Source organism: Cebus imitator, unplaced genomic scaffold (genome assembly GCF_001604975.1).
Source record: "Cebus imitator isolate Cc_AM_T3 unplaced genomic scaffold, Cebus_imitator-1.0 Scaffold74, whole genome shotgun sequence".
Taxonomy (NCBI): domain Eukaryota; kingdom Metazoa; phylum Chordata; class Mammalia; order Primates; family Cebidae; genus Cebus; species Cebus imitator.
This window is the reverse complement of record NW_016107389.1, coordinates 3,771,369-3,789,643: the sequence shown is the minus strand read 5'-3', so window position 1 is coordinate 3,789,643 and position 18,275 is coordinate 3,771,369. Positions and strand designations below refer to the sequence as shown.

Sequence of the window (18,275 nt, the reverse complement as noted above, 5' to 3'; positions counted from 1 at the left end):
AGAGACGGGGTTTCACCATGTTGACCAGGATGGTCTCGATCTCTTGACCTCGTGATCCACCCGCCTCGGCCTCCCAAAGTGCTGGGATTACAGGCTTGAGCCACCGCGCCCGGCCTCTGCTTCTAGTTCTTTAATGAGGTTTTGGTTAAGATGTTTCCTGGCACTCTAGTCATTTGAAAGCTTGGCTTGGATGATTACTTCCAAGCTCATTCATGCACATGGCAGTTGCCAAGAGGCCTCCGTTCCTTCCTACCTGTTGTCAGGAGGCCTCAGTTTCTTACCATGTAGGCTTTTCCATAGGACTGCTTTTGACATGGCAACTGGCTTTCCCCAGAGCTAACGATTTGAAAGAGAGAGCCACCAAGACAGAAGCTGCAGTGTCTTTTATAACCTATTTTACAAGATATGTACCATCACTTTTATTGTGTCCTGTAGATGACAGAGACTAGCCTTGGGACACTGTGAAAGAGGACTACAAAAAGGACCTGGGGGTCATTGGGAATCATCTTATTGACTTGCTGTTATGCAGCCCCCAAACTGGAGCATTTCTGTAACTTGTGTCTATTTTTGTTATCTTTTATACTTCACCCCATTTCCTCCCCCAAGAGGTAATTGCTTAGAGAATATTCATTCCCTTACCTTTAATTTTTTTAATCAGAATTACATGGATAAACACTTTATTGTTTGGTTTTCTTGTTTTTGATCTTTTTGACATTGTCATTTAAACATTTTTTTATTTTGGGAATTGCACTTTGTCTTTCCATGCAATTTTAGGGCTCTAAGATTTATATATAGCTGTAGCTCATTCGATTTTATTGCTGCAAGTCTATTATGTGAATTTAATTCTTATTAATGAACATATGGGTTGCTTTTTAATTAATTTGCTTTTATTTTTGTACGTGTGTTCTGGATCACAAGAACAAGAATTTTTTTAGGACATGTACTTCAAAGTAAAATTGTGAGTCAGGGAGGGTACAAATGCTAATCAATAGTTAACTTTTCTTTATATTATACTTTAAATTCCAACATGTCTATTCCATTGTAGTTTAAATCTGGTGTTTCTTTTAACTTTTACTCATAGTGGCTTCCTTTCATTTTTTGCTTGGTGATTTCTAATTGTCTGCTCTTTACCTGATCTTATTCTGTGTTCTGAATTGGCAGTGTTTTCTTTCTTTCTTTTTTTTTTTAATTGCATTTTAGGTTTTGGGGTACATGTGAAGAACATGGAAGATTGTTGCATAGGTACACACATGGCAGTGTGATTTGCTGCCTTCCTCCCCTTCACCTGTATCTGGCATTTCTCCCTATGCTATCTCTCCCCAACTCCCCATCCCCCGCTGTCCCTCCCCTATTTCCCCCCAGCAGACCCCAGTGTGTGATGCTCCCCTCCCTGTGTCCACGTGTTCTCATTGTTCAACACCCGCCTATGAGTGAGAACGGCAGTGTTTTCTTCAGAGAAAATCTGTCTTTGCTACTGCTGGTTACCAGGAGGCATAGCCAATTTTGGTCTGCTTCAGTTTTCCTTAAGAGTTCAAGTTCACTGTAGTAGGTTTGGACCCCATCTTGATGCTGGCCTACCTCTGAGTACCTAGGTGTCAGTATTGTTATTCATGTCATTCTCAGGGCAACCTCCCCTTCCTTGCAGCATGGCACTAGAGACTCTTCTATTTTTTTTTTTTTTTTTTTTTTTTTTTTCTGATTTGAGGATACTCTCTCTATGTCAGTAATGCTTTAAAATAATCTCATTTCTGGAAACAGAAGTATTCTTCAGAGTACTTGGCTCACTATAATGCTAGATATCCTGACATCTAGTGTTGTGGAAGAAACGTTGGATTGAGTAAGTAAACCTTTCTGTTTTTGATTTCATGTAACTTGATATTTTAATAGTTATGGGACTTCTCTGATCTTTTATTTACTCTCTTGAGGTTGGTTTTCATTTATAAAATTGAGTTTAATATCTATTAAATCTTTGTCTTGCTAACCTAGGAGTTTGAGAATAAACTGGAAAGCAAGAATATTTGCTTATATTATTAGTGACAATATAGAAAATAAACTGTAGGACAGACATATTTTTTCTGTGTGGCTTATGTTCTTTTCTTTTTTTCTCACCTAACGTAATAGATACGTTGTTGCATTTTATAGATGTGTTTATTTTGCATTCAGTTTAAAGTTAGTCAATTCAAATATCTGAATCCTTACACATAAATATCCTTTAACCTTCAGTTTTGCCAGTGGATATATGAAAAATTAGAGGAATGTATGTAATGGGGAAGTAGTTCTTATACTTTGTGTACTCATCAGTGATGTTTGCACGGTACATTTCAATCATTATCTGCCTACCCTGGTGGTCTAGTGGTTAGGATTCAGCACTGCCAGTTGTTATCTGCCATTACAATGGTCTAGGCTGTTTTGTAGTTTTCTAGATTCTTGATAATAGCTGAGAGAATAAAATAGTTTTAGGAATGAATGGTACCCAAGATTCTCATGTTAAATACAGTTTTGCTCACCAATCTTTGGGCAATTCTAACTTTTCTTCTACTGATCAGTATTAATATGTTACTCATCTTGGAAAGGTGCATCTTGTACTTACAATTTTAGAAGCTTAAGAGCCCTTTAGAAATGGCTTAGTTAAGATTCAAAAAAGTTCTTCCCAAAGCCTTAAATATTAGACTAGTTATGTACATACTAAGTTTGTTCTTATTTTAAAGGTCTCTGAATTACCTATAATTTTTTTTTTATTATTTTTATTTTATTTTATTTTTTTTTAATTTTTTTTATTTTTTCCCATTTATTTTATTGCATTTTAGGTTTTGGGGTACATGTGAAGAACATGCAGAATTGTTGCATAGGAACACACATGGCAGTGTAATTTGCTGCCTTCCTCCCCATCACCTACATCTGGCATTTCTCCCCTTGCTATCTCTCCCCAGCTTCCCACCCCCCACCCTCCCTCCCCTATTTCCCCCCAACTGACCCCAGTGTGTAGTGCTCCCCTCCCTGTGTCCATGTGTTCTCATTGTTCAACACCCGCCTATGAGTGAGAACATGCGGTGTTTGATCTTCTGCTCTCCTGTCAGTTTGCTGAGAATGATGGTTTCCAGGTTCATCCATGTCCCTACAAAGGACCCTAACTCATCGTTTTTGATGGCTGCATAATATTCCATGGTGTATATGTGCCACATTTTCCCTATCCAGTCTATCATCGATGGGCATTTGGGTTGGTTCCAGGTCTTTGCTATTGTAAACAGTGCTGCAATGAACATTCGTGTGCACGTGTCCTTATAGTAGAACGATTTGTAATCCTTTGGATATATACCCAGTAATGGGATTGCTGGGTCAAATGGAATTTCTATTTCTAGGTCCTTGAGGAATCGCCACACTGTCTTCCACAATGGTTGAACTAATTTACACTCCCACCAACAGTGTAAAAGTGTTCCTATTTCTCCACACCCTCTCCAGCATCTGTTGTCTCCAGATTTTTTAATGATCGCCATTCTAACTGGCGTGAGATGGTATCTCAATGTAGTTTTGATTTGCATTTCTCTGATGACCAGTGATGATGTGCATTTTTTCATATGTTTGTTGGCCTCATGTATGTCTTCTTTTGTAAAGTGTCAGTTCATATCCTTTGCCCACTTTTGAATGGGCTTGTTAGTTTTTTTCTTGTAAATCTGTTCATGACCAAAACACCAAACGCTTTGACAACAAAAGCCAAAATAGACAAATGGGACCTAATCAAACTCCACAGCTTCTGCACAGCAAAAGAAACAATCATTAGAGTGAATCGGCAACCAACAGATTGGGAAAAAAATTTTGCAGTTTACCCATCTGACAAAGGGCTGATATCCAAAATTTACAATGAATTACCTATAATTTTATAAGCAAGAAAGTCTTAGAAAGTAAAATGATTGATGAGATATGTGTATATTCTTTATTTCAGATCTCATCGAAGCCCTGAAGCCAGAGTATGTGGCACCCCTTGTCCTTTGGCTTTGTCACGAGAGCTGTGAGGAGAATGGTGGCTTGTTTGAGGTATTTGCACCTTCCTGTTTTCTCTTACTAGTTTTCTCCAGTTGCTTACATTTGTAAAAATCTGCACCAGTGGACATCACTTGTATATTTTTAAGTATTGTGTCTATGTTATAATTAAAAGTGTTGACTAATAGCCGTTTTTTGAAAAGTAATAGCAACTTTATAAATTAGTTTTTTACTTCGTTCTACATTTGTAATATTTCTACTAAATGAAAATGTGGCTGGTTTGATGTGTTCAGTCAAAATGTGGGCTGTTTCATTATTTAAGAAGATGAATGATAAGGTGGAAAGATGGAGCTTGGAGTTTAGAGTCAACCATGCCAGATTTTGAATTCTTATTTTGGGAATTGCTGCTTTGACCTTCCTGAGCTTTAGTTTTCTTGGGGTTTCTTGTGACAACTACAAGTCATATTTTAAACTCTTGGCATAGGGCCTAATACATACTACTTACCCGCCAATTTTACTTATCAATATAGCAGAAATTTCATCTTGTGTGATGGGTCAATAAATATAACATTATTTATTTTTACATAAAGAATAAACTTTTCTTTTTTTATTGTAAAGTTTTAAATGTTTATTATAAAAATATTAATCCACACATAATCCCATCATGTAGTGAGACCCATTGTTTACTGTTTGGTGAAAGTTCTTTTAGACCTTTTAAAGCCGATTGATATATTTTTTGGTTACTCATTTGAGTTTGATCTCTTGTTTCTAGCCTAAACTGTTGTATGTTAGACCCTGCCCCATTTTAAATTCTCTGTGGTAGTAATGAACCTGTTGTATACAGAATCTTTTGTAAACCTGGCTCAATTTGAAGTGAAGGATAATTAGCTTATTTCATTTGAATGAAAAACTGATGGGTAAAGGAAGAAAAAAAACCAGTCTACATATGTCTAAGCAGAGATATGCACCTCTGCCTTCCTAATCACAGCCATTGAATGTGAACTGTGGCACATTAGAGGTAGAAAGAACTTAAAAACTTTGTTTCCTAGAAGAGGAAAATTTAATAATATCAAGCCATCTGTAATTCAAAATTTTGCCTGCCCTTCTTTTACCTCACTAAGGAATTTTTAAAACTATTTATCTTTTACAATTATGTTTATTACTAAGTTTGTGAACAAAAAGAATATGTGCTTTTTGTGAAAATTTCAAATATATAAGAACATATAAAAAATAAAATAAAAATTGCCTACATTATCACTATCCAGAGAGAACTACTATTAATATTTTTATGTATTTTCTTCCAGTCTTTTATTAGATATGCATTTTATATTTTATTTTTATTATTTTTTTGAGACAGAGTCTTGCTCTGTTGGCCAGGCTGAAGTGCAGTGGCAAGATCTTGGTTCATTGTAACCTCTGCCTCCTGGGTTCAAGTGATTCTTCTGCTTCAGCCTCCTGAGCTGGGATTACAGGCACCCACTGCAAAGCCTGGCTAATTTTTGTATTTTTAGTAGAGATGGAAGTTTCACCATGTTGGTCAGACTGGTCTCGAACTCCTGACCTCAAATGATCTGCCTGCCTTGGCCTCCCAAAGTGCAAGGATTACAGGCATGAACTACCATGCCTGGCCTAGATATGCGTTTTATACACTCAGACACACACAGACAATTAGGATCATGCTGCATATGAAGTTTTATATGTTGCTATTTTCTTTTACTATGTTGTGAACGTTTTTAGTGAGGAACATTTGGCATGCATGATTGGCAGAATATCCTATGAGATGTACATAACATCCTGAAAGTAAATTTCCGCTTTTTGAAGTTCTGATCGGTATCTAGAGTGCCAGATACAAATATTTTTGGCTCACGTGGAGCAGTTTTTAGCACCTGAGAGGAGCTTGTAGCTTATTACTTCATTTCCAAAATACAGTAAAAAAGTAATAGTTATTTTGCCTTTTATGAAAACCACTGCTGATTTGCCTAGTGTAACTATACCAAGGCAGTGTACTATTTATATTGTTTGCTTCATGGTAACCACATGAAATATGTACTGTCATTTTTATTTTACATTTGAGGAACCTTGGATTTAGGCAGGTCACATAATTTGGCCAGGGTAGTCAGTAGACAAATTTGTGTCAAGGCTTAGTCTCTGACATCAGGTTCATTCTTTTCTATTACATGCATTTCTACTTCATTGTGTTGTTTTATGTTTGTGCTCTGATAATGTGAACAGTGCAAAGTCATGGGGACCAGTGGACTTTTATAGAGCTGTATTATTTTCATCTACAGTCATCTTGAATTTTAATACTCCTAGTAATGGTGCTGCCTTTTTTTTAATTAAAAAAATTGTATTAGTGATTTCACATTAGATGGTATAATGCTTTCCTCCTGTTTTTGGTAGGTTGGTGCAGGATGGATTGGAAAATGTAAGTCTCTCTCAGTTTTTGATTTGCACAGATTATTTCCATATCTTTAAACCTAAAACATTGCTATAGCAAAATAGGTATTTTAGAACATGGCGATTGTCTTTTAGGCCTGTGGCCCTTTCAAGACCCTATCTATTCTTCCTGTAGGCAGTCCCTATTCAGGACTTGTCCTGTCTTATTCAGAACTGGCTATTCCTTCAGACAGTATATATTGATATTCATCCTCCTATGTCTCTGACTTCCCACATGCTTGTTCTTGCTGTTTCAGCAGAGAAGTGAGTGGGAGGGAGAGCTGTTTTCGAAAAGACGGGTTGAGCCTATTCTGGAGCAGCAGTAATGGTTTTTGTGAATCTGTGCATTCTACTGACTTGTGGAAATAGAGGTGGAACAAAGAGAAGGAAAGGGAGAATTATTTGGGGCCACCTGTTACACTAATTTTTTGTTAACTGAAGTCTTTGACCTATTATAACCATTAGACTTCAGTATGCTAACTCAGCAAAGCTCTATTCTGTTATCTTCATTTTATAAACAAGAAGAATGACGTATATTACTTGGGAATCTGTGGTCATGTAGTCAGTCTTTTGGTGTGATTATTATATAATTAAACTTTTTCACATACATTGTAACATTCTACCTTTAGTACTGTCTAGCATAGTCAGAAGAGAAATTTTTCCCTTCAGCTTCAAATTTTTCATTAAATCGACCTTATCTTAATGGGTTTGTTAGGAAAAATTTATTTTAAGGCTTATAGTAAAACTCTTTAGGAGTTAGAATTCCTTTTTTTCTCAACTTCCTTTGTCTTGAAGTTAAAAAATGAAAGGGTTCTTATGCATCGTACTTTGTCTCTCAACTATATGCTCAGTATGTTAGTTTTGTTTCTATAACCAGTACGCTGGGAGCGGACGCTTGGAGCCATTGTAAGACAAAAGAATCACCCAATGACTCCTGAGGCAGTGAAGGCTAACTGGAAGAAGATCTGTGACTTTGAGAATGCCAGCAAGCCTCAGAGTATCCAAGGTAAAGAGAGTCCCTGTCAGTTAGCCCTCACAGAGGCAGCAAGCATTTTCTTCTCTTATGGAATTATCTTCTATGTTAACTGTAGTACTAAGACACTTAAATCATCTATAGCATATTTTCTGCTCTAGTGGGTATTAGAACTCTTCACATTTAAGATATTTATGTTATTCTCACTGTCAGTTTTTCAGCTTTGTTATTATCCTGTTTCTTTGATTTATGTGTGATTAGGGGACGGATGGCATGTTTTCTCATTTGTGCTGAATGCACTTACACCCTTGCTGATGGTTGGTTTCAAAGTCTTCCATTATCTACCCATATGCTCTCAATCTTAACCATATTTTTCTTTCTCAAAAAGATTATTTCAGCCTTTTTTAGAATTTAGGCTTAGCTCTTTTCTGTTTAGTGCATAAATGTGGCTTTGTTTTAGCACTTCATCTTCGCTACTGTTTCTTTGCTTTTCTAACACACTTGTACCTTTTATCTCCTCTGCTAATCCTAGCACTTCTTTAAAAAAACTCAAGCCCCAAGTGTTCAACAAAACTTGCCCAGATATTCTAGGGTACATTGATCTTTGTGTTAGCCGAACTCCTACTACTTGAGCATCTAATTATAATTGCTCTCTACTTTTGTTTCATGAATGTGTGATTTCTTAATTGCCTGGTAAGTTCCTCTGAGGAAGAGACTGTATCTTGTATTTACTTCTTCTATATGTTTGGTGTTAGCATAGTACTGAACTCATAGAAGAGACTTAATAATTGCTTATTAGCTTAAATTGTTTAATCTCCTTTGACATGCCACAGAAATAGATAACCAGATAAAAGTCAGGTTTTTTTTTTCTAGCATAACTCATATATGCATGTAATATATGAAATTTGAAATACTTGTCTGAAAAGATGTCAGAGTAATTTTATAGAAAAACATTTTTTCCTCATAGTAGTATAATATTTAAAGTTTGATAGAACATATTTGAAAAATTACTATTCTGTTTTTTTTTTTCTCCTTAATGATACTTTCTTACCTACTGGAATACTCAGTGAAATTTTCATTATGCTTATTCTCAATCAGATGATATGATTGTTATATCATAAATGGTAATATTTTTGTATTTTATATTTAGACATTTGAGAAATTTATTCTATGAATGACAGTCACCTATCCATAAAAACAATGGAAAGAAAAGAATTATAGTAAAAACTTTCCTCTGATATCTATCTCAAAAAGTATTTCCACCTCAAAAATGTTAGATTTATTAAAAAGCGAACTAATTGAATTATTATAAGTAACTAATTATAAATGAAAAGATAACTCTATTTGAAGCACAATTTAAAAAAATGATCTTTTCGGTAAGAGTTGATTTTCCAGAGCATCTATTCTAGTGTTTACATTTTACAGATGATGGAACTAAATCCCAGAAAAACTAAACTAGCCAGTGCTTGAGCCAACAAGTAATTCAAATTGTTCATCTCTGAAAGGAGTACTTTTAGCCTGTACTAAGGTGCCTTCCAGCTAAGTAGCCTTCCCTCTAGGTAGCAATATGAATGGGATGGTAGGGGGAGGATTAATAGGCAAGAAACCTCTCTACTGGTATCATCAGGAATGGCAGATGTTTCTTCTCAGACAGTATGGTTTATGTTTATGTTTTTTTTTCAGACGGAGTCTTGTTCCCAGGCTGGAGTACAGTGGCGTGATCTCAGCTCACTACAACCTCTGCCCCTTGGGTTCAAGTGATTCTCCCACCTCAATCTCCAAGTAGCTGGGATTATAGGCATATGCCACCACACCTGGCTAATTTTTGTATTTTTAGTAGAGACAGGGCTTCATCATGTTGGCTAGGCTGGTCTTGAACTCCTGACCTCAAGCGATCTGCCTGCCTTGGCCTCCCAAAGTGTTGGAATTACAGGTGTGAGCCACTGAGCCCGGCCTTGGTTATAGCTTTGTCTGAGTTCAGAAGGAAGCTCATATCTCTAAGGTTTGTTAGAAAGGTCCCAGGGCCTTCAGAATATCTTGTGGGTATGTGGATGCCCCATGAGCCTCCTTTATTAACTTTTTAGACCCCCAAAACAGCAGCTTTTGATCCCTGTGTGGAGTCATTGGTTATGATGATAGTTTTCTCTGGAAGAATTTTTGGTACTATCTTTAGAGCTATTACAGAGAGCTGGGGGTGGGTGTGAGGAGGTAATCTTGGCATTCTTTCATCTGGGGAGAATGGAAATCAGTTGAGAAGAGAAATCAGTGATCTCTCTACCAGACAAATTGCATGTCTATAGACAAGTATCCCTCTTTACAGGTCGTAAAAAGCTTAAAGACATTGGAAAGCTCAGAGCCCCTTAGAATCAGATAACTGGGGAAGGAAATGCTAGACAATGTCTTGTTTTTCATTGAGGATGTCCATTTATTTTTGGCCTATTTCAGTCTTTCACAGTTTTTTCCTGCAATAGCCTGACATCAGACATTCAGAACTGTGAGTGGCAATGGAGGCTCTGTAGCAGGTTTGCTGAATGTTACAGGAATAATTATGTAGCATACTGTAGCTCTTCTTAGTCACATCTTTAACAAAGCTTTATTTTTTTGTTTTTCATTTTTAATTTTAGAATCAACTGGCAGTATAATTGAAGTTCTAAGTAAAATAGATTCAGAAGGAGGAGTTTCAGCAAATCATACTAGTCATGCAACATCTACAGCAACATCAGGATTTGTAAGTGGGGAAAAAGCCTAAAGCTTTTGCCTTTTTTTTTCTCTTCCCCCTCCCTGCTTTCTTCCTCCCCGACTGCTTTCTATCTTCTTTTGGTTACGGTTACTTTCCTTCAGTTTTTAATAATGGAGAGAAGCAGTGGCAGAGATAATTTAAAATAGAGGATTTATTCAGAAATCATTAATTATTGACTTTATAACATACAGCCTGATTTCAACATACAGAGAATTCAGGACAGTTGAGCCACATGAAGAGATGGCTGAAGATGAATTCTAACACTGTCCAGAGCACTTTATTTGTCTTTTTAATTTCTCGTTTTCCATCTCTAGATTTCTCTGGACTGTACTATGCATTTCTTTTCCCCAATGGGAAAGGAGATCAGAGCAATTGGGTATCAGTTTCCAAGGTTTTTCCTAGTAGCTGAGTGGGGCTTGAAGAATGGAGGTAACCCACTCAGCTTCTTCCCCTGGTTGGAAACAGAACTGCTGAAAGCTTATCATGAACTTTTCAGAGGGATACTCCTTACTTGCATATAATTTTTAGTAGGCTCCATTTGGGAGGTGTAATGAATCAAGTTAGCTGCCTGCGTGGTTGTTAGCCAACCTCGTTTTTAACCACTGCAATGCTGTTTGGAAATTGACTCAGAGAGGTACTGGATGGAAGAGGAAGAAAGGGATTACCTCAACTGTTGATAAAAATGGCTTGAGCCTAAACTGATATCTAGTCCTGATATCTGGATATCAGGCCTGTCTGCCTTCCATAGTTCATAGTTCTTTATCTCTTTAAGTATAGATATGAATTGATTTTAAGAAGATTTGAGTTGTGTGGGAATTTGTGTGTGGGAATTTGTGTGTGGGAGGGGAGACTATGACACCATGACTTCTGAAGGTTATATGCTCCCTGATCTTCGTTGTGTTTTTTTACCCCTTTACCTAATACACACAAGGCTTTAAACTTCTATATTGAAAATGCCTATAATCAGCAATTTTGTTTGAAATGTAAATAATTTTGAAACTTTTTTCACATACAAAAATTATTTTCTAAGCTATTAATTTGTTGCTAAATAAGTGATAAAACTTTATATAAAATATATACTATTAATAGAATTTGAGTGAACATAAGCTGAAATATTAAACTTTTTCTTTTTCAGTACAGTTAGACAAATTTTTTTTTTGACAATCAATAATCCTACTTTAGTGTGTATCATCATTAAGTAGTAACATTTTCTAACTTTTTAGGAAAGGGTATCTATTTTAGTGGCTCTTTGGGGTCATTTCTCTTAAGGGAAGCATCAATATTATGTTTTAGAACTATTTCAACATGGCTGCAAGTAAAATGCTTCCCATTGTGTCAGAAATTCAAGAACAATTGTGGTTATAGCACCTGTGAAATTTGCCCATTTACTGTCTCCTCTTTGTATCCTTTCTTAAAAAAAACTGTACTGGATAAATAGGAAGCAGTAAGTCATTTGCCATATTAGATTCTAGTGTTTTGTATCCTATGGTAGGCATAGTAATAAAGAAAATTAAAATTCTGATTTTAAGCCTGAGAATATGGTCAATATATAAATGTGATTTTTAGTTTAAAATAAGGGTTGGCAAACCTTTTTGATGAAGGAAGGGCCATGTAATAAATATTTTAGACTCTGTGGGCTACACAGAGTGCTTCTATTACATACTCTTTCTGTTTTTCCTATTTTTAATCAAACTGTGTAAACCATTTTAGCTCTTAGTCCTTGTTTACCAACTTCTAGTTTAGAATAAATATGATTGAAAAATTGGACATTATTCTTTTATAACCTAATATGTACTTATTAACTATGCATATTATCACTAAGTAGAAAAAGACAACATCCAGTTAGACAAAGGATATTCCTGTGAATATACTGGGAAGGAAGTTCAAGTTAAATTTTATTTTACTTAAAAACATTATGAGGCAGTCAAATTTACATGCATTAAGCAATATTTTTTGCTCATCTGTTTACAGTGTATTTTATACATTAGATTGTATGAGCAATTTACTATCTTTAGTATCATTATTTTTTGAATTTTTGTGTAGCTAATAGTTGCTGAATTAGAGACAGGAAAGTTGAATATGAGGCATACTGTTAGCAAGAAGCAAGCAATAAAAAAGTTATTATCTATAAATAAAGTTATTTTCTACACATGATCTAATTAGTTTTTATTAAAAAAATTCAAAAATAATTGCAATAATTATGCTCCATCAAATTCACTGACATTCTATTCCTATCTATTCAAAAGCAAAACTAGGTATGTAAGAAGTTATTAGTTTTGGAAATTTAAAATTTCAAGGATTTAACAAAAATATCAGTGAAAGAAATTACTTTTTACAACTGTCCTGTAGGCCGGAGCTGTTGGCCAGAAACTCCCTTCATTTTCTTCTGCTTATACGGAACTGGAAGCTATTATGTACGCCCTTGGAGTGGGAGCATCAATCAAGGATCCAAAAGATTTGAAATTTATTTATGAAGGAAACTCTGATTTCTCCTGTTTGCCCACCTTCGGAGTTATCATAGGTCAGAAATCTATAATGGGTGGAGGATTAGCAGAAATTCCTGGGCTTTCAATGAACTTTGCAAAGGTATGCCCAATAAGAAACCTTTATTTTGCTTTTCTTCTATTTTTGTAAATACTAATTATAAATGTTATATCTTATATGTATTCGTGTAGTGTGTGTATATATATTTATATAATTATTTATAGTGGTTTAAGAATAAACATTTAGCATATCTTTTTAAGAGTAAAAGAGCATAGAGTTAGTTTAAAATGCCAGCAAAAGAAGAAAGTAACAAGTATGTGTAGCCCCATAACCCTGGCATGATGTTATTTATCTTCTCTGTGCTGTTTACTTGATACTTGACCAAGGGTAAGTACCATCTCTAGGCTTCAGTTTCTTTATCTATAAAATGGATATGATAATCCTCACCTCATGACAGTGGTGAAGAAGCAAGCCAGGGAGGAATAGTTAAAGCAAATAGCACATACTTGGTTTGTTTTTGGAACAGTAAGGGGGCCAGCATAGCTGTCAGGGGGGCAATGGTAGGAGAAGGCCATGGAGTAATTGTAAAGCTGTCAATAGTGTATACTCTGATGTACGTGGAAGCCATTTGTTAATCTGAGCTGAGTAGTGACATGATCTGGGCATGTTCACCCACTGGCTCAAGCTTGCCACTGTTGGAGAATAGGTTATATGGGAGCCAAAGTGGAGAAACCACTTATGAGTCTATTATAATAATCCAAGTAAAAGTGCTGCGTGTGAAGGTTAAAAAAGAGGAGTCAAGGATGAAGATGTTCATTCTGGATAACTGGGATGTTATCATGATGTGTGCATATATATACATTGTATATAATTATACAATACACATATGTATATGCAATGTATAATTATTATATACAGTATATTTAATATGTATCGTAGTTACATGTGGCATTATGTATAATTTATAGATACACATTTATTTTAAGGTGTGGTGGATTAGGAGTTGGTTTCAGATACGTTTGAAATGCCTGTTATACATTTAAGTGGAGATGTAAGATGGACAGTTGAATATATGAGTCTGGAGTTCAGGGAGAGGTCTGACTGGGTCTTTAAAGCATTTAGGTCATATTTAAAGACTGGAGATTAGATGAAGTCATCTATTATATGAGTGTAGGTAAAGAAGAGGCCTGAGTTTAGAGGCCCTGCAATGTTGAGAGGGTGAAGAGATGCAGAGGAACTAGCAAAAAGAGACTGAGCAGGAAAGGTTGGTGAGGTATGAGGAGTGTCGGGAGAATGTTATTGGAGAAGCCAAATGAAGAAAGTGTGTCAAGAAGGAGGAGTGAACAATGGTGAGAAGTTCTTTGAGTTAGGGTATATTTTATTTCTTGGAGTAAGGTTCAGGTTATAAGCCTGGAAATAATTTTTGAATCATGGGGCTGTGTGAGCATATATCTGTAACTTTGACTGATTAAAGAACCTATTTACTGGTGGATCAGTTAGCCCATTGGTGCTGTGAGTTGATGGCCACTTATTTTATTAGAGTGTTTCATGAAGTTGGGAGGAAGGCAAGAAATATGTGCTGGGCAGTTTCTTGTTTCATTCACACTCCTATGATTAGTTGCTAAATACTTTAACAATGTAAGTGTAAAAAATTAAAACATGCTTCAAAATTCCCCCTAACAATTGGAAATTTTCAATGGTGTTCATACATCTTGGAACTTGAATCCTGGCCTTCTTAATCTTGAATTTTTCAGGCTGTATGACACAGTAAGCCCAACCTCATTTGTCTTCCTATTAACCACCTCTCCTTCTTTTTTTGTTATCATTTTGGGTTTCTGAAGAAGACTGGGAAACCATCCCTCTGTAGTGAAGTGGGGTCATTTGTGTGTATACCTCAGGCTTTGGTTTTCCTGTCCTGTTGTTTTCCTACATACCTTGGTGCATTCTTCCTTTGATCCATTGAGGTTAAGTGGCTGTTAAGTTACACAGTGTCCTTAGTATCTATTCTGTAAGTAGTTTACAAAGTATTACAAGAAAGGGATATTCACATTGACAGTGCTTTCATTTTGAACATTGTTGTAAGGTTTTTATTTGTGTTTTAGTTGTGTCATTTGTATTTGGTGTGTGACCTGAAATTACTAGCACTGCCCCATTTGTTCATTTTTATTCAGTGAATATTTATTGAATGTCCAATATGTTCTAGGCACTGTTATAAGTTCTGGGAATACAGCCTAGTTTATTGTCTCTTGCTAAATAACATGTGATTAACAGTCAACAAGGCTTTATGAATGCCAAGAAAGAACACAAATATATCTTCTCTGCTCCAGAAGAGCTCACTGTCTTTAGATTGGGGGATTGATTGCTTTTGAATCACATGATTAAGAAGAAGCCAAACGAAGATAGATAACTTGGGGAGAGATGTGAGCCTATGGACAGTAGAATGTCACTTGCAAGTAACAGTGTGTGTATCCACAGGCAGAACCTATGGAGCAAGAAAGTTTGTTTGCTAATAAAATTTTGTTTACCCTCACATAGGTTCTTCATGGAGAGCAATACTTGGAGTTACATAAACCACTTCCCAGAGCAGGTGAGTTTTTGATACACCAATTCCATAATACCATACTTTCATTTTCTGATTAACCTTCTAAACAACATCAATGTGTTAAACTGGTGTAGAGTGACCTGATAAAACATGATAAATTATTATGTGCATGTGAACCATTAGAGTAGATTGATATTAAACTAATACCTGTTTTGGTCACTGTAAGCTTTGTCCTTCAGTAGTCTTAAAAATTTGTTTCATAATATATATTTGTTGATGTATGTGTTATTAACAACTGAAAGGAACATTTGTGCTCTAAATTTATTGACAGTGTCTAATCTGTTATGATTCTTATGATTATTGTTTATTCTTAGGTATTTATCTTAATACTGATTTTCATAATACTGATTTTTCATATCTTTTAAAGTTAAAAGATAGAGAATTTTTTATAATTCTTTTTTTTCTGTTTTGTTTTGGAGAAAATAAAATGAAGTCTGCCTTAATCATTTTTACTTTTCTTAATAATCTTATTTGTTTAGTAAATCTCTTTTTACTTTTTTTTTTACTATAATTTGATATATTTCTCTCCTTTGATGTTGTCTAATTATATACTGTCATATAAGGTGGTAGAATGCAAAAAGGAATGTTTTATTAATATTTATCATTTCACATTATGAAACGTAGGTCAGCAAGTAGCTAGAATCCTACTTGAATATTTTTCTTAAACCTTTTTATTTTTCTAAAAAATTTATGAGATTTTTATTGCTTGAAGTTTAATAGTTTTATTTCAGTGTATTATAGCATAACTTTTCAAAAACAGTGTAAGTATTATAGCATAAATTTTCTCTTTTTATCTGAAACAGTATACTTCGGGTGATTGCGCATTGATCAAATATCTGCTGGATACCTAGTATTTGCAAGGCACACTGTTAGGTATTAATTTTCTAAACTGGCTGCATATCAAAATCACCCTAGTTATTACATTATATTACCTGTTAATTTAAGTAAAATATAGATTCTGAATGCCAACCCTGGAAATCCTGTGTGTGTGTGTGTGTGTGTGTGTGTGTGTGTGTGTGTGCATATATGTATGTATGTATATTTAGGGTAGTGGTATTGGTGACAGTGGCTAGGAAGCTCCTTACATGTTTCATATATAATCAGCCTGATGGGTTCCCTTGGAAACCATTGTTATAAGGGAAGTAGAAATGTGTGAGATAGGTTTCTGCCTTTAGGGATTTTAAAATATGAAAAGAGAGATTAGATGTATACTCCCGAATGATTATAACTCAACAGTGATATGAATAAGGAGGTATAGAGAATAACTCTTAAATTTTTTTTTACCTCCTTAGCCTTAATTTCTCATGAATTATTTTTCCTCAGTAGCACCTGTGCATTTTCTTTAAGTAGTTTTAAAATTTACTGTCTAGTAAAAATGAATGTTCAAAATACGAGATACCTGTGGTTTGGAACCTTTTAAACTGCAGAAAACCAAGGTCAAGACTACTATTTATAATCTATTACTGTTTATAAAACACCAATTGATAAGACACAGGGCATCAAGCATCAGGAGACTGATATCAACATCTCTTAATGGCTCATTTGTTGGTTGTAGTAGTAGTGTCATAGGCTGACTTCCCCCATCATGTTAAAAATAACCACTAGTTGGAGTGAAGGAAACCTCACAGCAGTGCCTTCTTTTATTATTTAAAAAATAATTTCAACTTTTATTTTAGATTCAGGAGGTACATGTGCAGATTTGTTACATGGGAATATTGTGTGATGCTGAGGTTTGAGATATGAATGATCCCATCACTCAGGTAGTGAGCATAGTATCCAATATGTAGTTTTTCAGCTCTTGTTGTCCCTGCTCTAGTAGTCCTGCATTGTCTCTTGTTTCCATCTTTATGTCCATATGTACCCAAAGTTTAGCTACCACTCACAAGTGAGAACTTGTGGTATTTGTCTTTTTGTTTCTACATTAATTCGCTTAGGATAATGACCTCTAACTGCATCCATGTTGCTGTGGAGCACATGATTTTGTTCCTTTTCATGAATGTGTAGTATTCCATGGTATATACGTACTACATTTTCTTTATCCTTTCCACCATTTTTGAGCACCTAGATTGATTCCATGTCTTTGCTGTTGTGAATAGTGCTACAATGAATGTATGAGTGCATCATGTGTTTTTTTGGTGGAATGATTTCTTTTCCTTTGGGTATATATCTGGTAGCGGGATTGCTGGGTCAAACAATAGTTCTAAGTTCTTTGAGAAATCTCCAAACTGCTTTTCATGGTAGCTGAACTAAGTTACATTCCCATCAACAGTGTATAAATGTTCTCTTTTATCTGCATTCTCATCAGCATCTGTTATTTTTTGACTTTTCATAGTAGCCATTCTGACTGATGTGAAATGGTATCTCATTGTGGTTTTGATTTGCATTTCTTTGATGATTAGTGATGATAACCATATTTTTCATGTTTGTTGGTGGCTTGTATGTCTTCTTCTGGGAAGCATCTGTTCTTGTCTTTTGCCCATTTCTTAATGGGACTTTTTGTCTTTTGCTTGTTGAATTATGTTCCTCATAGATTCTAGTTATTAGACTTCTGTTGCATGCATAGTTTGAGAATATTTTCTCCATTCTTTAGGTTATCTGTTTACTCTGTTCATAGTTTAATTAGGTCTCACTTGTTAATCTTTGTTTTGTTGTAATTGCTTTTGAGGATGTAGCCATAAATTATTTCCTAAGACTGATGTCCACAATGGTATTTCCTAGGTTTTATTCTAGGATTTTAATAGTTTGGGGTCTTACATCTAGCTATTTAATCCATCTCAAGTTAATTTTTGTATGTGATGAAAGGTGGGAGTATAGTTTCATTTTTCTGTGTATGGCTAGCCAGTTATCCCAGAACCGTTCATTGAATAGGGAGTCCTTTCCCCATTCCCTATGTTTGTCAACTTTGTCAGAGATCAGATGGTATAGGTCTGTGGCTTTACTTCTGGATTCTCTTTTGTTTTCCGTCGGTCTTTTCTTGTACCAGTACCATGCTGTTTTGGTTACTGTAGTTTTACAGTATAGTTTCAAGTCAGATAATGTGATACCTCCAGCTTTTTTTTTTT

At 35.3% G+C, this 18,275-nt stretch overlaps 1 protein-coding gene across 3 annotated transcripts in view; it reads left to right on the top strand.

The window, feature by feature from the left end:
• The window catches only part of HSD17B4 (hydroxysteroid 17-beta dehydrogenase 4), a 93,586-nt gene that overhangs the window by 31,772 nt on the left and 43,539 nt on the right, over window positions 1-18,275 (top strand). For all 3 annotated transcript variants that reach the window (XM_017531867.2, XM_037739734.1, XM_017531869.2), the window contains exons 9-14: window positions 3,941-4,032; window positions 6,379-6,403; window positions 7,292-7,420; window positions 10,012-10,115; window positions 12,477-12,713; window positions 15,147-15,198. In XM_017531867.2, the coding sequence (XP_017387356.1) occupies window positions 3,941-4,032; window positions 6,379-6,403; window positions 7,292-7,420; window positions 10,012-10,115; window positions 12,477-12,713; window positions 15,147-15,198 (639 nt within the window). The remainder of the gene's footprint in view (window positions 1-3,940; window positions 4,033-6,378; window positions 6,404-7,291; window positions 7,421-10,011; window positions 10,116-12,476; window positions 12,714-15,146; window positions 15,199-18,275) is intronic.